We start from the raw sequence: 21444 nt of genomic DNA, 5'->3' as shown, positions 1-21444 counted from the left end.
TCACAATCCAAAATATGGGGGTCATTGATGTCTTAAGTGTCGGCATCATTCAGCAAAACAAAGAATTCAAGCCCGGAAATCTCACAATATAAATTTAAAGGGAGGCAATTATAAATATAAATTGAACTTTGGCAATAACTTACCTGCTGTCTGCTCTCTTGCCATGAATTTCTCTTGAATTTATCTAGTTCTGCTTCATGTTCGTGGTGTATTCTTCGAATATCTTCTATTTTTCTTTTATCAGCATCCTGAACAAGCTTAAGTGTTTCTTCCAAGTCACGTTTCTGTCGATAGAGATCTGCAATTTCCTGCTCCATTCTACAGCGTTCCTTTTCAAATTCACGTTTGCTGTCTTCCCGCGTTTCGCCACGAAGTTCATTACGAATCTTCGATTTAAGTTCGTCTTTCTCCTTTGCCCAAGCTTGTTGAGCAGTTCTTAAAATCTCATCCTTTTGTCTTATTATCAGCAATATTTCCTTCTCTTTTTCTTTACGAACTTGTTCTTTCAAAGCCGTTAGCTCATTTACCTTTTCTTTGTGAAGTTTCGACCTTAATTCGGTTTGCATGGCGATCGCTTTTCGCTGTTCTTCGTCTCGTGCTTGTCTGACCTCCAATACCTTGTCTCTTCTCAGATTTTTTACAAGGGTTCTCTCTTGTTCCAATTCCTTGTTAAGTTGAACAATCCTTCGTCGCATTTCATCCATGCTTGACTTTGAAGATGAATTTACCGCAGCAAAACTGTGCTCATTTGTCGTGGCTTGTGGTGTATGCGGTGGCTGCGAACTTGTTCGCCCTAGATCAGCCACTTTCTCACCTTCAGGTGCAATATCCTTCCACGATTGACTTTTATTCATTTTCAGTTTGCAGAAATGCTTTCCCCTGGGAATCTGGAGTTACCGTTTCGGTCTCTTCGCACACCATCAAAGAATTTTACTTAAGAGTGTTTAAACACATTCTTGTGGACTGAGTTCACGTCTTTGTGCTTCGTCCTTGCATGACAACAAGTAAACATACAGTTTAGCGTTCACTAGCTTAGACTTACGGCGAAAATGGTATCCAAATCTGCCTGCACTTCGATTGGGGTGCAAATATTCACACTTTAAGGAAAATAAAATGCTTGTAGATGGCATGTAGCATTAATGGATGAATTCACTACTTCAATGCATAGTAACTTTCGTGACGCTTGATGGAGAAGAGGGGGTGAAGGGGTGGGGGGTGCTATTACATGGGAACGCGAAATCCTCTCATCCCTCCCGTGAAAATCCTGTGAAATTGCCATCTCACCTCCTACATGAACCGTCATCATTTTCGATCTCTACTACTCTTCGTTAAGTTCTAAGTAACTTCATTAGAAAAGGATACTGATTAACAACGGAATTTCACCAAACTTTTCAAGATACCAAAGAGTTCCCAAAAATTCCTAAGTGCTTATATAACTCAACAATGCTCGAGGAACAAGTATTCTTATTTCTTTTATAAAATGTATCGTGAATTGAGCGCGTTCGTACCGATGACGTAGGCTACGTGCATTATATCTCAACAGTGCGCTCATGTGACGTAAGGTGCGTGCTTTATGGAAATATACAGAACTCGTTCTGACCAATCATGGCGCGCGCATTTCTCTGAACATATCATGTATATTATGTCCTATACTTCACATATAATAATTTCCCATACATGACGTACCCAGGGAAATCTACTTCCGATTGCTGTTGCGCCGGCTTTAGTCATGTGACAATAAATGGGCCTTTTCATTGGCTAATCAAAGAGAATGTAAATATAGACCGAACAGTTTCAGGTTAGCCATCAAAACAAAGGCAGAGTTTAAGGTCGTCTTGGGGAAGATTCCTGTGGCTTTTTCGGTCGTATTTGTTGTTGCATATACAGGTTTATTCTATGAGTTAAAAACTATGGCAAATAATGTCAATGGTGGCAGTCATAGCTCCACTGAGTCTTTGAATGGTAAGGATTCTCAACGTATAATGCGTTTTAACGAACGCAAGTTAGGACTGCGTCATAACATCGACATCATATGTCGGCGTTCCTAATCTTGACTGTCTATATTTTAAAGGCTCTTGGGTAAAGCTCGATGGCTCGTTTAGAAATGGCAATGGAGCTCAGCATTCTCCAGTTATTTCGGAAGATGGGGCGATGGAAGATCTTCTTGCTGAAGCGGTACAGGAACAATTGTCGAAACAAAGCTCAAGGTGCAGGATCTGAATGTTCTACTTTTTACAGAGAGATGGGCATCATCTCATCGGCACATAGTTCGTTTGACGTAGAGGTTGTTAACCTTAAGCATGTTTGCCTTAGGCAAGGTTATGATAACTGTTATTTTTTTACTTAACTTTTTTAGTGGCGAAAAAAGCCCGTCTGGTTCACCAAGGGAGCAATGTCCTCAAGGGAACCTACGGACGGTACGTGGAATTGTCGTCGTCTCCTGCATGTTTGCACGATATTACTGATCTTCAGCTCATTCACATATTGATTTTGAGCTTGCGATCATCGTTACAAAACCACTTTTTATTCTAGGGAAAGATTGACTGAGTTTATTTAAGACGTTTAAAGTGGTATTACTAAACGGGGGTGAATTTGGTTTCAATCGCTATGATTATTTTGGACCTTAGCAATGTAGTCGCGATAAAGATTCACATGAGAGGTCTGTACCATTCCTCACGTTCGTGTCACATAAACATGTACCTGTGTTTAAAATTCTAAACGCGATGTCACTCATTATTTGGATTTACAGGAGAAAAATCACTTTGGACGAAATAAGATATAATTTTGACACAGTATGTAAGGCATTTTTGACAAATACCGTCAGATTTTCCGCATTGTAATGAAATAGAAGCTTCGTCAAAAAACCTTTTTTGTATTACGAGGCCATAAAGCAATTGAACCCATATAGACTAATAAGATTGTGCTATCTAGAGAGGTGTTAGATATTACTGTTTTTATGATGATCACTTTTTTTCTAAGCCTCGATCTTTATTGAAGGACGAATCACATATAAATCCTTGAACTGATGTTATACTAACAGTTTAACAGCCAGTAAAAAACATATTCATGTTAATTGATCTTAGGGTGATCCAATCCTTCCACAAGAGCAAAACACAGATTGGATTTGGGAGTGGTCAAGCAGAATTGAAGTGCAACCACAGAAGTAGGTGTCTGTTAGTATAATCAGAGATTGAATTCACAATCCATATGAGGAGTGGTAACTGGTTCTTTGGAAACTTTGACAGTCAGGAAGATAAAAACTGAGGAATTAGTTCAAACTTAATGTGCTTTGTTGAGGCATAAATGAATGGAAGAAGTTTTGAGGGTTTGAGAGAAGCACAAGAGTTACTTGATAAGTGGGAAAGTGCAATTCTTGCTTCTTGAGTGCTCATCAAACTTCCAGTGTGTCATACCTCAATATGTGCACTGCGAAAAGCATGGACCAATTCTATTATAACACTTGTGAACTCTTTAAACAATCACATACAAAGCTGATGATAAAAAAACTTTAGGAATAAGTGATACCCAAATTGGTGAGTTTCCATGGTACGTAGGATTCATTTCTGACTGTCCCTGTGTCTGTGTTATGCCTGCATAATCTGTTGGTTTGTTTGATCAAATAAGGGAATGGAAGATGCAACATCCCAGATGTAAATCGAAGCCACGTAGGGCAAAATTGAGTATCAGAGGCACTAAAGTCATGAGAAGGTAACAAACCATTTGACTTTTAATTCAGAAAATATGGCTGAGCCACATTAAGTACCTCTGTCATCAGCTGCTGTTTTTAGAGAAAATTGTTATGGTAGTCAAGAATTGGCTTTTTGTAAGAGGGGAAAATCTAGGAAGACAGAGTAAAAAATGCTTTTTTGGCCTCTAACCATGCGTTAGTTAATATATACATGCTAACTTAACTATAGACCTAGAAAAATGGGTGTGGTTATTCATTTAGATAAAATACAAAAATGCAGTGGCTTCTCATGCAATAACAGAAGAGACTACAGTATTGTGCAAAAGTAATGCAAACACCTATCGACGAAATTCGACGAAATTCCTAGCTATTCCTATTCCCCCTTATAATTTATTGGGGGATCAAATATTTTTCTACTATAGTGACAGACTGTACATTACTTTTTAAGGCAGTAAGTATGTACATTGTTAAACCAAGTTGTTCTTTTGAATAATATTGTATATTTCTTGACAGACTCTGCTTGGTAGTGGATGACAAATCAATATGAAATTTGTTTATAATGAATTGATTAATTAAGATAAAATATTTCTAGTGTTATGTTTTCTTTCCACAGCGCAGAATTAATGAACATTAATTTCTATGTTGTTGTACCTGCTGTTTTATTATCTCATCTGATTGCATTTGGAATTGGGTAAGGTTATGTTAAGGATATTAAGGTTAGAACAAAGTTGTTGAGAAAAGATCTGAGCCCTTCAAGAGTGCATGTTTGAATTTGCGTACTTTGCCTTTGCTATTAAAATACATCATATCAATTATGTTGGAGATTTTTGTATGTAAAATAATAGTAACTTTTTGGCAGATGAGGCTTCCTAGTTTTTCTTAAAATTAAGGAAATTCCATTTCTATAACTAAAGAATTTCCAAATTTCCAGGGAGAGCACACCTTTGGACCACCTTGGGGGGCAAGGCTCCTTAAGCCCTCCATAAAGTATGCCCAAGTGATAACTCCAGATGCCCTCCCTCCCTGTTTCTACTCTTAATGAAGCTCATGCACTCCCCACTCTCCGCACCTCACAGTGAAGTTTAATACTATCTACCAGGGGCTTTATGATCTTAATCACTATAAGTAAACAATTGTGGAAAAATGAACAAATATAAAGCAAAAACTTTGCTTGATTTTTTCGGCATGTTTTATTTTTCAGAGTTTATGTGGGACGGCGTATGGTTCAAGTAGATGCCTTATGATGAAGCATCCTATTATTTCTGCAAGAATGTAACATGGTTGGGATCTTAAGCTTGCAACAGTGTGGCATTACTTAATTCAAATTTATAGTCATTGTAGTTTGCTTCTCAGATGCATTCTCACCACCTCTGTGGGTTTGAATCTGTTCTGTTCTCTAGCCCTTGCTGTAGCCATAATTATTTGGCTGACTTAAATGCAACACTTTGTAATGTGGACAGCTGGAAATTTTGGTGTCATTGTTTCTTAGTGATAGCAACAACTTAAGGGTCAGGTAGCCAATATGTGTGGGTAATAGTTATTGACAATCTATCAACATCAGTTTAAGTGAAAGTGGTTTTCTGATATGATATTCTATCTACCTTGAGAGTTAGTTTGCTCCATGAAAAGTTTTGTTGTTTCCAATGGAGTTAGTGCTCTTCATCAAATGTTCAAGTAATCAAATTTAGGGAGAGGCTATAATTTGATGATTGTTGTCCTTGATCTAAATTTTAATTTTTGTAATTATATGTTTAACTTTGGATGTTAGAAATAGTTTCATTAAATATATATATATACCAGGTAATGATTTCCTATCAACAGAAAAATCAATAGAAGCAAAGCACTGAATATTTTAATGTAATCAATGATAACTGATGATCATCAACTACAAATAGATGCACAAGATTTTTTTTTTTTCATTAACTGATAGTAATTTCCAAACCACCGATATCATGGGAATTTTTTAACTTTGATTGGGATTGGTCAAACATTTGATTCATGAAGAGTGTGAGCTTGTAGATTTTACATGATTAGGTACCAAGTAACTTGTAGAATGCTAACAGAGGCATGTTTTTCTGGTGTAAGTATAATACTTGTGCCACTCATTGCCAACTAATACTAAACAATGAGAAATTCTTCTACTGATTTTAATGATGCAATCACTCATTTTTATGATTACTTGGTATTGATCAATTTCTTGTGATTAGCTAGTAAGAGTGGAATGTGCTTAGCGCGGTATAGATCAGAAAAAGTCAGTTGAAAATAGATTTGTCTGCATGTGTAACTGTGTGTCAAGTTCAGGGCTTAGTGGGGGTCTGTTTCAGTCATAGAAACTGTGTGAATGACTGCTTCAATAAGATATGTCAGCTAATGACAGCATTAGACTGGAGAAGTGTTAAGCACTGTTGGTAGTGACATCATGTGTAGACATGAATGGGTTCACATGCCATTATTACTTTGAAATACACGTCATTAATTTGTTGTGGGTGTCTTTCATTGCAGGTTTGTGTGTGAGTTAGCAAATGGGTTATAATTTATTTGTTACTTGTAGGACTAAAGTTATGTAATAAAATTGTTAACTTCCAAATTTGCACTTAGTAGCAGTTTAAACTTTTGCAAGTGCTAACAATTTTTTAAAATAATGTTATTATTGGTCATGACTTTTAAAACAGAATAGTAAGTTATTTTGTTTAAGTCATTTCTGTCACCTCATCTATTTTTTGGGTTGGAAATTTACCCTTCTGAAAAAGATAGAAATTCACAACTTTACAGCTGTAACAAGGCTTCTTGCTGCATCAGCATGTAATATATTTGGGTGATGAAACATATTTTAGCAATTATGCACTAGAAGTTTTTAGAGGGTGTTTTAATTTCATCTCTTCTATATTCTGAGGGTTTTATATATTAATTAATGGGCATAACCCTTTGGAAAAAATTTAGCCTTAAGTTATATTTAAACAAATACTGGTCATGCAGGTGTAAACTATCAAAGAATCTCTTGAAAGTCCTTTATAGTTATGAGAATGTATTATTTTCATTTGGATCATGCTCCATAAGTTGTGAAAGGAAAATATTCTGTTATTTCGATTTGGATCACACTTTGTATGAACCTGCAAGACAGTTAAGTTACAATGTAACACAGTTCATTTTACTCATACTAGGTGGTTCTCTGGATTGAATTCTGTTAGTTGGAGTGTGCTTTCTTGAATTCTGTTAGTTAGAGTGTCCTTTCTTGTTAGATAACAGCTTTTGATCTTTCATCTTATTAATTCTTGGGTGAAATACTTTCAGTGGTAATCTCTTTCTTGTCCCTAGAGAATCACGTAAATTGGCACTTGACTAGGCTTTATGTGACTCTTACACAATAAATATGGAGTGTTTTGTCAAAATGGTGTGATGTTTCTTGTAGGTATTTTTGACTCAGTAGACATAGATAATACAGGCAAGTTATTCAGTCCTTTATAAGCATGGAGACTATTTAGTCTTAGAAAGTGCCAAGTTTTTAAAAATCAAATTTCAGCTATCACCTGGTTTATTCAGAAGGGGGTTGATAGAGGTGGGGGTTGGGGTTATCTCTTTAAATAGACTTGAGTGTCAAGTAGATCAGGTCTGATTCTATATCCATCATGTTATTCTAGCCTGAAAATACATTTCAATCCTAGTACTGTAAAGGGAAACTTCGAGAGAAAACTAGCCAAGTAGGATGTAAAGTTTACATAGTAAAGAAACGTATAACTGCTGACAAACATCCAGCCACTGGATGTATGAGAGGACTGAGTATTTCTTCTCTTCCTTGATAAAATGCCAGTGTACTATGTCCTCTCATCATTTTGACACCTTTGTCAAAGGTACAGTATCCCACATTAGAGCAAAGAGAGGGTTTGGGAGAGTACTATCCGATGACACATCTTTCCTTAGCTCTGGATATGGCTTTAAAAATCAGGTGTTTTTGGCCACTGGGTAATTATGCACTACAACACCACTTCTCTCAGCACTCAAGCAAGTACAAGAAAATGGGACAAATCCATTTCTTACAGTTTATTCCAACACAATGAAACACCATTTGTAGTCATCATGTTGGTCAAAAATCATATAATACATGAAACATGCCAAAATTATTTGAAGAAAAGAACTTAGAAGGTTGCATGGTTTGATGGTAAGTAAAGAAGAAGCTATTTTAGATACATAGATTTTTAAATAGTGGGCTGATATGGATGAATGAAATTGTTGTCATAAGTCTCTGCCAAAAACTGAAAACTTTGACCCCTCATAGTGACTGGCATCTAATTTCTCCTTACATTATAACCCCTGAATCATACATTAATGTCACGAGAAGAAAGGGAAGGATCACCAACTAAAGAAGCTCTTGACTTTTAATCCAATTCTCCTTATTAGTACCTCATCAAATGTATGGAGAACTGAATGGAGAATGTGTATACTGATGTTAGGATGTAAAGGGTTTAATAGGTAAATCTACTTCATATAAAAATACAATAATATTACATTGACCCACCACTCACTTTTGCCACCAGACCCTATCATTTTGTTACAGCTTTGACAACACAATAGCAGCCCCCACCATAATGTAATTTGCCACTTAAAGAAATTGTTAGTGCCAGTCATTTTGCCAGAAATAATAAGATATTTGAATGACCCTAAGAACTATAAGTTGGACTAGTGTTTATTTATTAATAATTGCATTGGAATAACATTTCTTATTTCAGGCAGCTCTAGGAAAACATTGAAAAATTAAAGTCCCTTGTTGAAGAAGACTGTTTTTATAGCTGGTCCTTCACGCTTCCTTATCACCTCCTGCAACTCCACTTCTAGCTTTTCTACTGGCATGGAACTAAGACAAGAATTAAAGAGAATTTGAAAATTAAAGATAATTTACAAGAATAGACCACATAAAATACAAGTGCACCAGTATTCTATATGACAAAAGAGGAAAACCTCACATAAACATACCATAAAAATGGCATGCTTTCCACATACACCATTAATACCTGACTGACAATAGTTCTACAGTACATCAAATTAGACTTTCTTAACACCTCTATTTCCAGTGCGATGTTAAACATTAATGTGGACCTAACAATTACATGTGGCTATGATGTCATGTTTGTATACTTACCACCTCTGTGGGAATAGTGAACAGGCAGCTGGTACCATGAAGCACAAACTGAAAAATGTAGAAACATGAATTTAATTAATCCATTTAAAGTGAATTAAAGAAAAGGTTTGCATTGAATAATCCAGGGTGGTACTTTAAAGACCGTGGTACAGAGATTAAGCAGCTAAGAAACACACCTAACAGATTCTTTTTACTTCTTAAGACTTATTGAAATCTCTTTTTTTTATACTTTTTTTGATACTTTTACTCAACTTCCAAACTTTTCTCAAGAATTCAAGTTTCTGTAAGAACCCAATAACTCCATGTGAAACATGAAAATCCTAGAAAAAGAAATTAGCATGGATTCTAACTACATTCTGATGAAAAGAGCCAATGTTTTCCAATGTGTTCCATTCTTCAATTATGCTATTTCAATGTCATGATTTGCCCATTGGCTTTTCACACTTGTAAATATTGAGACTACAAGCAATCTGTTTTTTTCTCAGTATTGACAGAGAGAGCTTTTGGTGAGATAAGATTAATTGACGATAAAAGCCTAGAAAGGTGAGGTGTGACCCAACAAGACTTAAAATAAACTGCAGAATCTCCTGTATTCCTCTTCTGCAGCTGTCATAACATTAATTTACTTTGTAAAATCATTGCTGTGATAAGCCCATGGGGCACTGATTAGAGAATTCTTTGTGACCCATCCAAAAGAAAGCTTTGTCTAAAATAATTTAGTAGTGAAAACAGTTTTGAAGTGTACTACTGAGTTAAAAAATAAATCACAGTATCACTTCAGATTAGAAACAATCTGAAATGATCTATAGAAAGATTGATCACCTCACACCACACAGCAACATCTGAATAGGACCATGCATAGGCTTGATACGCTGTTAAACAAGAAAAATTCAGAACAGAAAGCTAAAATGAAACTCAAATTTTTATCAGCACTTCAAACAAAATTTTTTCACGCATCCCTTTGAAGAGTAGAATATTTCTGAAAAACCTTAGGAATTTAATTCATCAGATCTTCATGCAGTTCTAATCAGTACCACATATGAACAGATAAGTAGGAGCAGGCTCTGTCAACAGAACACAATGCTCCAGAAACCACATGTTAAATTTTCATTTCCACCCCTTAACCCTTTCACTCCCACAAGTGACCAAGACAGAATTTCTCCTTACAATATCAATACAATATCAAGCAGGCAGGTGATGAGAATAGAGAAGAATATCAATTATGGGATTATTAGTTGATCCAATACCAAATTTTCTGAACTAACATCATGAGAATTGTATGGCAGATAGTAAGGAGAATTACTAATTAGATCTTGGGAGTGAAAGGGTTAAGAAAATTAATAGTATAATTATTAATAATAATTACCTTAATTCTTACCATGTTACCCATTTGTAAATTGTCTACAAGTGTGCTTATAATTCAACTTAGGATGTTGATATTCTGAAAACAACTCTGAGTCAGTAACCTAGCCACACATGCAAACCACATATGCAGTTCACAGGCACATGCTCACATGCTCTCCATTGATTACAGCAAAAAATAGTCAATATTTGAGTTCTGAATGTCTTTCATATAGCTTCTAAGTGCCTAAGCAGGTCACCAAGAGATTGAAAGAGGATCAAGTGAGACTTTTTTTAAGTAACAGGCAAAAGGCCAGGGCCCTGTTGTTCATAACTGGGTTAAGATAACCCGGGGTTAGTGTTAAATCTGATTTCAGATCTGATAGCTTTAAAAGAAACTTCATACCCTGTTAGTGTCATCATTCTTTTCTACTTTCAAATGGTGTACAAGTCATAAAAAAAAAACAAACAAACAAACCGGTGTATACGTCTCTTAAGAGCAAAGTATTGGAATGTTGATAAGGCATTGTGGTTTGATGGTGATAGTTTTATCTTCTAAGAAAAATCCCAAATTCCCATACAAGGGGCAATTCTGTAAGAGGAAGCAATGATTGAATACTATTGCCAAAAAAAAAAGAGGAACCTCCTAGCCTAAAGAACATGGCTAATGAGCAAGTTCTAATGGGGAGACAAACAAAGAAAACCTAGAAATCTGGAACGCTACTGTAAATTAGCTTGCAATAAAACATAATTACCAAACTAGAAGATAATATGGATATACAAGACTCTCTATCCACCTCTATTTCATACTAGACACTAAAACCTTAGACCGTGGAGTCAAGAGAGAAAATTAGCAGCAATCTGGGAGAGAGTTACAAAGGATGGGCAAGGGGGAAAGATTTCCTCCCTTTACTTTTAATAATAATAATAATAATAATAATAATAATAATAATAATAATAATAATAATAATAATAATAATGACTTATTTGGATAACACAATTACAGGTAGAACCAGTAGTTCTCATTGTGGTCCACTAAAACTTCAAATTCAAATAGCAAAAATATGAAGTAAAAATACAGTTAAAAATTAAAAATTAATTAAAAATTTCTGCTTATAGTAAAATTGTCAACTCTGGAGTTCCGATCTATATATTTCTTATATAGTTGATTTTTAAATTTACAAAGGGAAGTGAGACCCCTAGTGGCACTGTCTAGGTTGTTCCATAATCTAGTGCCACTTGCAAGGAATGAACATTTGCCGGTCATAGTGATAAAGAAAGGTGTGGATAAGTCCATATCAGTTGACACCTGAGTTGTGTAAGGATGTCTCTTTTTAACATAGCAAATATAATGATTAAATTAATCAAGACATTTCTCATGGATAATGTTATGCATAATACACGATTTCCTTTGCTCTATTATGTCACTAATGGGAATCCAACCTAATCTCTTAAAAAGGCCGACTGATCTTTCAGTGCCTGCATTTAAAATTACTCTGGCACAACATTTTTGAATTATGAGGAGCCTTTGTAAATTATCAATCTCCTGCCCTCAAATTGTATCCTTGATGAATTGTCAGAGTTTATTCAGCACCAGATTAAGTTAAGGTTCCTTAGCAACCAGGTATTAAATAGCAATCTTATAATCATTGGAGACATTGATAATTTCAATGGAGTTAAAAAATTAATTCACAAACCTGCATAAAGTGGTATTTTTCAATTTTTTCCATCAGCACTGGTATAATAACTTAATAATTAAAATATACATGTAAAAAAAGAAACAAAACAGAAAAAACAAGTGGTGAGTAATATTACTTGATATTTAAAATTAGTTTCTGGTTAAGATGGTTCAGAAGTGCATTTATTTGTAATAGCTTGTTGAGCATTACATTGATCAGAATATCTCATAAAGGCAGAATATCTCAAAAAAAATATTTTCTGTGCAGAAATTTATGCCACACATCAAGAACAAAGGTATACAGTATTGTTCTATTTATCCAGAAACTTTCAACAAATTTCCAGGCTTTATAGGGCTTTTTTGAGGAAATTAGGCTCAATGAGAAATTTCTCATCATTTCATTCCAGCATATATGAGACTCTGAGAAAACTTACAAGCTCATGGTTGAAGGGTATATATGGGCTTACCCTTTAACTGACATAGAGATTCTCCTGAATAAAATCATAAATCAATGTTTGTCACATTGACTGAAAATAACACAAATGAAACTCACTCATTCCAGGTGCAGCCATTGTAATTCTGGAGATGACAACTTGTGTTATTCCTTTCACGGCAGCCTTCTTTGACTTTCCTATTGGGTTGTTGTTTTCATCAAATACTAAAATACCATCTAAAATTTCTCTGCAAATAAAATTGAGATATGATGGAGCAGAAAATTTGGACATTCTGGCACACTTACATTGTGTAATACAATTACTTATCAATCTATCAATCAAAATAACACTATTGTTTTTTTCTAATTGAACTACACTGAAAATATGGAATGTCCCTTATTAATGAAAAACCTGCAACTGCAAGTTGTACGAAGAGTGGACCAGATGTTTCTACAGCACAGCCACAAACCTACCCTGGAGAATTTGAGCATTTGAGTTTCATATTTGACAGGCTGGCACCATCCTCAAGATAACTTTTTACCATGGTATATATTAGCTATTAACTGTTTTAAAGACTTCCTTACATGACTTGGTTGTTGCTTACCTTTGCCTTGTTAGAGGAATGTTTACACAATTGGCAGCAGCAACTGCTGTGAAGGGAACCCATCGGGCAAGGAGAGGAGGGGCTGACTGGATAACAACCAGTATGTATTAGTCAGCAATGACTGAAAATATCATCTAAATATTTACATTTAGTCTCTTTGGTGACCAATAAATAATAAGCAGTAACTGTATGAGTTTAATGAAAATAGCAATTATGGTGATTTGTAAGTGGTAAGCAGGTCAATTATCTACCACAGGAGACAAAATGGTATTTGAAACAAGTACAGTAAATAGACAGTATCCAGTATGATTTATAGATCTGATTTGTAACTCATGTGATAGGCTACACAACAAACATTATGGAAATGAATAATTATGATAGTCCAGTTTTCTTTTCTTAGTGAACTAGAAGGCTAAAGAAAATACCTGGACTGTTTCTAAAACATATCCAGTCAATCAATAAATTGGTTTCAATCAATCAGTGGTCAAAGCGGTATCATTATAATTTCTCACTAGAATATTGACTATTAAGTTAAATGTTGCATTTCATTTCCCTTACCTTTACAAGAGAATTGAGTCCTACAGATACAGCCACAGCACTTGATGTTGCTGATACATAGGCAATACCAATCTGTCTTTAAAAGCAGAAAAGCTTTTTAAAGGACTAGTGGACAAGTTTATTAATTCAAATTGATGAATAAAAACCCATCAAACTACTGGTAGAGTTTGTATATTGTCTTTACAGCCGTTTGCAAAAAGGTTGTCAGAAAAACAAAAGTGCATGGGACAACCCCAAAAAGTACTGTGGGTAGTTTTCAGGTCTTGTTTCCTTGCATGACCTCAGGGTTTTGGGAAAATTTGAGGAAACATCACCATAAGGAAGAGGCCTGGACACAGCAGTTTTTGATAAATTTATTGCGTTCACAAGACTGACTTTCAAATTATTCTAAACTTGATGAAAACAAAAAGAAGAATGAACTGACCCTAACAATGACAAAAACAATGTAAACTCAACATGAACGAATTTGAAGTGACCTAAAGAAAAAATGTTTACAGCATACTATTCCATTGTTTTGTTCCTCTCCTATTCACGTGCATGTAGTTATATATCCCCTGTTATATATTATATTCATTAATCCCTTTGTCCATATTTACTTGTTCCACATATTAATATTCATTGATTACTGGAAACCCAGATTACCTTTCACAATTTGTCTTATGCACTTTTTTTCTGACAGCCTTTCTGCAAACAGCTATACATTTAATTATCTCAGACTGTGAGAAACAAATCCAAATAAACTAATCTGAAAGGTACACTATCCAAATAAATTTAAATCACCACAAGGAACAAATGAAAAACAATGAGCCACAGAACCTCAGAATGAAATTTTTAACCTTTTAATTAAACCTTTAGAGTGACCAGCATCAAAATTCCCCTTACAATAATACAGCTGAATTTTTTTAATCAAGATCACAAGAGTGAAGGAAATGATTAACACCTTAAAAGGCTTTGAAATTCTCCTTGCCAGGACCAAAGGAAATGTATAGAGAACATGGAGAGTGAATAATACATGTATTGATACTGAGCTTGATAAATAGGATGTCATTATTTACCAATTAACACATCCACTTACTTTCCTGTGACTGTTGATTTAGCATTCCTATTTGTGTAGTTTACTAAGGCATTGAATGATTGATTGATCCACTGCCAGAACACAACAGCAGGGACAGTCCTGTCAAAAATCATAAATTTCAATAATAATGTAAAAGGACCTCAAACAGTTTTCTTTTTTTTATGTAAAATGTTTCTGCTCAAAAAGTTCTATTGAAGTTTGGACTTGCAGGTAAAGATGAGGGTATGGCAAGAACCTATTCTGAGTATATGGATAGGGCATGGCAAAAGCAGGTTTGTCATTCCAGAGGCTTCTCTTGTGTGATGGAGGGGGGGATAGAGAGGTAATGATGGTGCAGATTTGAATGTGATGGCCTCCTACATGACTAAAAGAATTTTACTGACCTGTACCACTGCAACATGGCCCCTGTTATTGCCATTCCACCAGGTACCTGGAAGGACATACGACCCATGAAATTCATTCGCTCACCAGTATCTGGATGGAATGCAGAGTCCACCAAATGTTTTGCATACCACAGCTCTTCAACAGATACTTTGTTTGTCTTACCTTGTCTATAAGTTATTTGTAAACATCAAGCATGAGTCAATTAAGTCATACTGGTAATAAATACATGTATGGTAATTTATTTGTTTGTTACTTTTTCTAAAACTAGATTTAAAGGGTCAAAGCAATTAATTTTGAGTTCATAAATAATTTATCCCTCATCTATATATAAAATTTGATGATCAAGTCATATGTTGCCAGTCCCTAGCACAGAAAACATATCTCAATCAAACTGGGTTAGAGGTATAAAACTGCCAGGTCTTTTGGCTATGCTGTGCAAATACCATTCAAAATTTAACAGTCATTGAAAATAACTCCCTAGATATCTTATTTGCTAAAATTTTGACATACGTGTACCTGTAATCTTCCACAGTTTCCTTTGCTTTATCTAGCTGTGAATTGCTATACAGAGCTTTCCTCCAGTCTGTAATTGCAAAAAAATGCTTGAAACGTCCCCAAAAAGTGGACTGATCCCATCTTGGAGCATCCAAGTTGACTTGCCCTGGTATGGCTAACTCTACTGTCATGCTTTTGGTTCTCTGAGTGTATGATCAATCTATTCTAAAATGAAAGAAGTTGTTGAAGGACTCAGAAAAAAAAAACTTATAAAAGTCATAACAAAGAGAGTGCGTATGCAACAATTTCATGTGGCTTTCCTTCTCAAGTTTTGTTTAATTGTTTAACTCCCTGATCAAATTTGTGATTCTCCTTACTGTCAACCATACAATTCTTATGATGTTAGTTCAGAAAATTTAGTACTAGATCAACTAATTATCCCCAAATTAATATTTTTCTTTATTCTCATCACTTATCTGGTTGATACTGTGTTGATTTTGTAAGGAGAACTTCTGTCCTGGTCACTCATGGAAGTTAAAGGGTTAATTTGCCAGAGATAGCCCAAGCAAACCTCCTACTGTTTTTGGTTTGGCCTAATGTTAAACGTACGGATCTCTAGGAAGAAGGCCCACATCCATAACAAACTTATCAGGGGGGGAGGTATTAGAAGGTTCTCCGACTGTCACTGCAGGGCGCAAACGTCTGTTTCCTGCTGGATTGGATGTACCGCGTAAGATTTCTTATAAAAGTACCAGCCCAATTCAAATGACTCGAATAACAATAAGATCGAGAAACATCCAACTTAATGAACGTTAACTCGCCCGAACTATTTGAGTGTGAGTTACTGTGTAAGCAGACTTATTTGAGACAAATTTGCGAATTTCTGACGACAATGGACTATGTGATATCGCGAAGATCAGCCAACCTGAATCCTTAAGACACAAATGAACAGCTAGAGAGGTAGAACGGACACAGATTTAGCCATGGCATCCTTGCCTGAGATTGTTTCTCAGACAGTTTACAATTTTGTATCTCACATTCTATTGAGAATTTTATAATCAACTCACCACAAAGATCGCTAGATTATCAGCTTGGGTGTACGGACATGTGTAAAATAATTCATGATCAACCAGTTATTGTACTAGTTCGGCTCGTTCTGTTTACCTCGTGTCCTATTCCCCATGTTCTAAACGAGTCAGGGATTGGGTTCGAGTTGGGACCGCAAAGCATCTATGGATTGATTGAAGGGACAGACGAGTCATATTTACAAAGTAATTCTGAAATGCCTCACTATAATTGTTGCGTTCCTGGCTGCACAAACAGCTTTAGGAACGCTTCACATCTGCATTTCTACAGATTACCGAAAGATGAGTTTACCAGAAAGCAATACAAAGTCATTTTGAAGAATGATTCGCTAAAATTGGACTCCACAAATACTCGAATTTGCTCAGACCATTTCGAAGGTGGCGAGAAACTCAGTCGAGCTCATCTGCCGACTATATTTCCTTGGAAAAAGGCAGAAAGCACTAGACGACAGCTAAAAAGAGTCATCAGCTTCGAAGAAAATCTGGCAATTCAGGAAGCAAAAAAGAAGAAGAGGGAGGAAAAGAAAGACATGGCACAAGCATCAGTGACAGTCGAACATGAGAACAATCGTGAGACACAAACATCTCTCACAGGATTGGAAATCGAAACAATGTTAAAGGAGTTGCAAAAGCTTAAAAAGGACATCAGTGAATTGACAAATGAAAAGAATCAGCTGCTGGAGAAAAATGCCAAGTTGAGTGAAGAAAATGCAAACCTACTCGAGGCAAACTTAAAACTCGAGCAAGAAACAAAAAGACTAAGACACTCTCTTGAAAACTTTCGTTTCGATATTGAGAAATATAAAGACAATGCTGAAGACATTGCCTTTTATACTGGTTTACCAGACTATAATGCACTGCTGATATGTTTCGACATGGTTAAAGATGCAGCAGAGCATATTGAATATGAACATGAACGAACGCACCCAGGAATTCAGTGTGGCAGACCTCGATGTTTAACCAAGTTCCAAGAGTTTACTTTGACACTAGTGAGATTAAGGCTTGGATTGCTGGAAAAGGACCTTGCTCATCGGTTTAGTGTCTCAAGACCCCTTGTATCCAAAGTTTCAAGGGCCTGGACGAGATTTCTGAGGGGACAGTTTGAGCCACTTATTACTATTCCACCCAGGGAAGTTCTCAAACTTTACATGCCTGACATTTTCAAATCCTTCTATCCAGACTGTGTCATTATTGTGGACTGTACAGAGTTTGAGATGGAGAAACCTTCAGCACTTAATTCTCAATCTGCTTGCTACTCGTCATACAAGTCTAGAACGACGATGAAAGCCTTGCTTGGTATAACACCCAGTGGTGCTTTATGTTTTGTCAGTGAGCTATTTCCTGGTTCAACTTCTGACAAGGAAATAACAGCTCAAAGTGGACTGTTGGACAAGTTACAACCTTATGATCAAGTTATGGCAGACAAAGGGTTCAACTGCACTGATGAGCTTGCTTCTGTGGGAGCAGAACTGATTAGACCAGCATTTTTGGTTAAAGATACACAATTCTCAAAAGAAGAAACCAACCACAACAAGATTGTTGCCAGTTTGAGAGTACATGTTGAGCGATTGATGGAGAGAATAAAGAATTGGCACATCTTTGACCACCGAATTCCAATTACTCTTGCCCCCATAGCATCTGATATGTTATTTGTAGTGGCTGGACTTTCTAATTTTTACCCTCCTTTGATTAATTAAAATTTATGTGAATATAAAGCAACATTTTAATACTTAACAATGGTATGGATTTATGTTTTATTGCCTTGCATTAAAATAGCATTGATAAACTAGTGTTTGATAATGTATTATGATATTGCCATCATACCACTGGACTGTAACCAGACTGGTTATAAGTCATTACAATAATCCAAGCACACTACACATGTAGTTAGTAAATATTTTACTCAGTCAAATATGAACATAACTGTGTACAATGTATAAAAATACTGAGTTAATGTGTATAGACAAAACAGATCGCTGTTTCTTTCAAGACAAAGTTTATCTAATCTTAGCTATAGCAAATACCTATAGGGTGGTTTTTAAAAAACCTGTGAAACAATTAATACTATTTACTTTCTAATAGTGCCAGTATTAAACAATAGAAACAAAAGCATTTAAGCAGAAAAGCACTAAACATGTACAAAACTTAGTACGTGTTTCACAGGCTTTTGAAAACCATTCTACCTTCACAAATATATTGTTTACACTCTGATAGTACTAAAAAGTGTGCAACATAATTTGGGCAAACCACTAATTCCCATTAAATTTTGATTTGCCTATTTCATTGTATAGTTTTCTTAAATTACACACTTTTACTGAAATGAACACATTGATTTTGACTGTTTTAAACTGAACGAGCATTCAATTTAGGAATTCCATACTCGACTCTAGGATACACAAGTTCTGGAACAATCCAGTCATTAAAAAAGGATTCTAGCTTGGGCAAAATAGACTTCCAGCGGTCTATTGAAAAATGTACTCTTTCACAAAACAGTGAATCACAGCCTGAACCCTTTACAACAAAATCTGTCCACTTTCTTCCAGTAACAAACATTTGCTGATGGACTTGGTAGAAGTATTTGTGTTTGTCATTTAATCTCAATGCATTACTGTTCTTTTTGCAAATGCTCTTGCGTAACAATGCCTTTTCTAGTGTTTCATCCTTTGATGTCTGGACATACTTAACTTCTATAAGTCCCTCTGAATCAGAGGCTGATGGATCATGTACAAGGCCATCGGGGCTAGCACCAAGGTAACCATGTTCTTTTGAAACAAAAAACCCACATTTTGAGACTGTTATGCCTTCATCTCCTTGACTTTGCTTGAGAAGCTTGTAATCATTGATAATCTGGTCTTCCATTTTCAGTCCTTCCTCCATTGACTTACTTTGATAGGCCTTGTTGTAACCAAGTATATCTTTAATTATCTTAGTAGGGGACGTACTTTCTCTCTGTACAGCTACACGGTAACATTTTGTGGCAGTAATCCTTGGTTGTCTGTGGCGATGCCATAATTCAGTGTTTGATTGACCTCTAGTTTGTTCCTCAATATCTTGCCTTTGTAAATCATCAACCATAAGATTTCTCTTTGCTTTTTCAAACTTTTCTTTTAGCTCTTTTGCTGACACGGGATGACATTTGACTGGTGAAAGCAGAGAATCCTTTACATCCTGAAGTTTCTTTACTTCCTGAGGCAGTATATGTGTCCAAGCTACAGTGTTTCCTGATACCCTCTGGTACTCCTTCATCATTTCAAAAAACCTTGACTTGTTTTCATCGCGACAAGCATTTTGGTTTGCATTTACTGGAGAGTGATGAAGCTTACGTATCTTCTTCTCTTTCGTGTAGTCGTGCTTCACAAAAGTCATCTCATTTATGGGCTGTATTGCACCTTTTCTCTTTCGTGGCACATTCCACTTGCATGGTTTGGAGGTGCATGACTCATCAGACTCATCCAGTTTTTCCCTTACTTTACAATAGTTTTCTAAAGCAAAAAGTGTTGATGCAACATGGTTACATCTCCCATCTATGCCAGCAGGGCATTTGCAGTGGGCTCTTAGCATCTTTCCAAGTGAACTAATAACTAAGTAGCATGTATAAACTTTGTCCTTTTTCATAGATGGGAGAACTTGGCTTTTGATGTAGTGCTTGCCATTTTGTTGTAGGTGGCCTATGTACAGGACATGACCAGATTTAAAAAAGTTGAATCCTTTAACAAGTGGCTTAGCAGTGGAGAGCTGCTTTTTACATTCTACACCTTCGATCATAAATCTCCACACAGTTCCAAATGATATTTTTGGTAGTGCCTTTATATCTGGTTGGAATCCTTCTTTTGGGAATGAATCCTTTACTTCAGGCTCTTGATTCTCAAGTACGCCAAGTTGAGCTTTTTTCCGTAACAAATTGACGCCGCCATCCGGATCACGCAAGTATTTAACATCAAATCCATGCTTGATGTAGTCGTGTACTCTATAAGTCAAAATTAGAGCACTCATAAGTACGAGAGGACTTTATTAAATTCGAAAATTTCGATTATATTAAATTTTTACTCTTAGGAAATTTTAATAATAATTCTGAAAAGGCATATAATTACAAATAAAGTTGTTATAAATAAAAATAACTTATTGCGTGTAAAGGTTCTTAGTTTAAAAGTTGCCAGCTTCGATACGAACCTCGACACTAAAGCTTTCTTTGTTCCCGTCGTTTTTGCACCTCTGCAAAGCAGCCACCTCTTCAACTGGACAACGCTACATTTTTCAACAGAATCCCTTGGAAGTTTTGCCCCAGGAATATCTTCCTGAGTTAGTTTAACAGTTAGTTTGGCTTTGCTCTCGCTTTCAGCCATATTGATTTGGAAAATCTGTCCCTTCAAACAATCCATAGATGCTTTGCGGTCCCAATTCGGACCCAATCCCCAACTCGTTTAGAACATGGGGAATTCACCGCGGGCTCGTTGGGTCTTTGCTGCAATGTGATTTACACCAAGCTCGAGCCCAGGATCATTTTGGCTCTTTGTCAGCGGTATAGTCGCCAAATGGTCGACTCGAGATTGGATTTCACTTACACTATAGCTTTACTTGCACATGTAGAATAGCCGCTGACCATTTGTTGTTTTGATAAAGATGGACCTCAATCATGGCGGAGTTCGAGAGGAGTATCAAGAAATTCGCAGTGTTTTTAACAATGGAAGGGACCATTCTGGTATTACATCCGTCCTATTTGATTCTCTTGAAGAACTGGTTTGGACGGGGAATCAGTCGGTGAGGAAACCTCTGATTTGAATGGGTAAAAATAATGAGTGCTAGCTTCCAGCAATTATACTTTTTAGTAAAACCGTGATCTAGAAACTGTCAAAACTCCATAAAAACCATGTATAATACCTGAAAGAAGAGCCTATTTTTTGTCGTTTTTAAGATTAATGATTTTGTGGGATGCGTCGATTATTATTTAAATCAATTTTCTAACGTTAT

At 35.9% G+C, this 21444-nt stretch overlaps 6 protein-coding genes across 19 annotated transcripts in view; 3 read left to right on the top strand and 3 right to left on the bottom strand.

The window, feature by feature from the left end:
- The window catches only part of LOC113669680 (uncharacterized), a 56742-nt gene extending 55196 nt beyond the window's left edge, over positions 1-1546 (bottom strand). For 5 of the 6 annotated variants that reach the window (XM_089195229.1, XM_089195231.1, XM_089195232.1 and 2 more), the window contains exon 1: positions 144-1202. In XM_089195229.1, coding sequence (XP_089051355.1) covers positions 144-854 — 711 coding nt within the window. In that variant the 5' untranslated portion in view covers positions 855-1202. Of the gene's footprint in view, positions 1-143; positions 1203-1362 lie in introns of those variants that run through there. The other variant, XM_089195230.1, reaches the window with a different exon arrangement.
- Positions 1547-1757: 211 nt separating this feature from the next.
- On the top strand, positions 1758-7077 carry LOC113669665 (BCL2/adenovirus E1B 19 kDa protein-interacting protein 3). The gene is made up of 7 exons (XM_027185736.2): positions 1758-1962; positions 2072-2207; positions 2357-2417; positions 3084-3163; positions 3625-3708; positions 4302-4379; positions 4890-7077. The coding sequence occupies exons 1-7, from the start codon at positions 1911-1913 to the stop codon at positions 4930-4932; spliced, it is 534 nt and encodes a 177-aa protein (XP_027041537.1). The 5' UTR covers positions 1758-1910; the 3' UTR covers positions 4933-7077.
- Positions 7078-7711: 634 nt separating this feature from the next.
- LOC113669666 (sideroflexin-2) overlaps positions 7712-21444 on the bottom strand; it is a 13857-nt gene continuing 124 nt past the window's right edge. Inside the window, exons 1-12 of one of the 7 annotated variants that reach the window (XM_089195226.1) lie at positions 16459-16564; positions 16001-16100; positions 15413-15616; positions 14896-15063; positions 14513-14611; positions 13438-13513; positions 12880-12965; positions 12395-12522; positions 11861-11910; positions 9645-9694; positions 8823-8870; positions 7712-8537 (exon numbers count right to left, since the gene is read on the bottom strand). In XM_089195226.1, coding sequence (XP_089051352.1) covers positions 8438-8537; positions 8823-8870; positions 9645-9694; positions 11861-11910; positions 12395-12522; positions 12880-12965; positions 13438-13513; positions 14513-14611; positions 14896-15063; positions 15413-15582 — 975 coding nt within the window. In that variant the 5' untranslated portion in view covers positions 15583-15616; positions 16001-16100; positions 16459-16564 and the 3' untranslated portion in view covers positions 7712-8437. Of the gene's footprint in view, positions 8538-8822; positions 8871-9644; positions 9695-10569; positions 11911-12394; positions 12523-12879; positions 12966-13437; positions 13514-14512; positions 14612-14895; positions 15064-15412; positions 15617-16000; positions 16101-16458; positions 16574-21444 lie in introns of those variants that run through there. The other 6 variants (XM_089195228.1, XR_016183331.1, XR_016183332.1 and 3 more) reach the window with 6 other exon arrangements.
- Positions 16654-18759, top strand: LOC149050463 (uncharacterized). The gene has a single exon (XM_089195223.1). It carries the CDS (start codon positions 16674-16676, stop codon positions 18171-18173), a length of 1500 nt encoding a protein of 499 aa, XP_089051349.1. The 5' UTR covers positions 16654-16673; the 3' UTR covers positions 18174-18759.
- Positions 18361-20894, bottom strand: LOC149050462 (uncharacterized). The gene is made up of 2 exons (XM_089195222.1): positions 20647-20894; positions 18361-20443 (listed from the first exon to the last, which is right to left on the bottom strand). Exons 1-2 carry the CDS (start codon positions 20853-20855, stop codon positions 18820-18822), a joined length of 1833 nt encoding a protein of 610 aa, XP_089051348.1. The 5' UTR covers positions 20856-20894; the 3' UTR covers positions 18361-18819.
- LOC113669667 (PAN2-PAN3 deadenylation complex catalytic subunit PAN2) overlaps positions 21004-21444 on the top strand; it is an 18600-nt gene continuing 18159 nt past the window's right edge. Inside the window, exon 1 of one of the 3 annotated variants that reach the window (XM_027185738.2) lies at positions 21004-21234. In XM_027185738.2, the coding sequence (XP_027041539.2) occupies positions 21097-21234 (138 nt within the window). In that variant the 5' untranslated portion in view covers positions 21004-21096. Of the gene's footprint in view, positions 21260-21444 lie in introns of all 3 variants that reach the window. The other 2 variants (XM_027185739.2, XM_089195221.1) reach the window with 2 other exon arrangements.

The sequence above is a fragment of the Pocillopora damicornis genome, chromosome 2 (genome assembly GCF_964200805.1).
Source record: "Pocillopora damicornis chromosome 2, jaPocDami1.2, whole genome shotgun sequence".
NCBI lineage: Eukaryota > Metazoa > Cnidaria > Anthozoa > Scleractinia > Pocilloporidae > Pocillopora > Pocillopora damicornis.
This window is presented reverse-complemented; position numbering and strand designations above follow the sequence as displayed.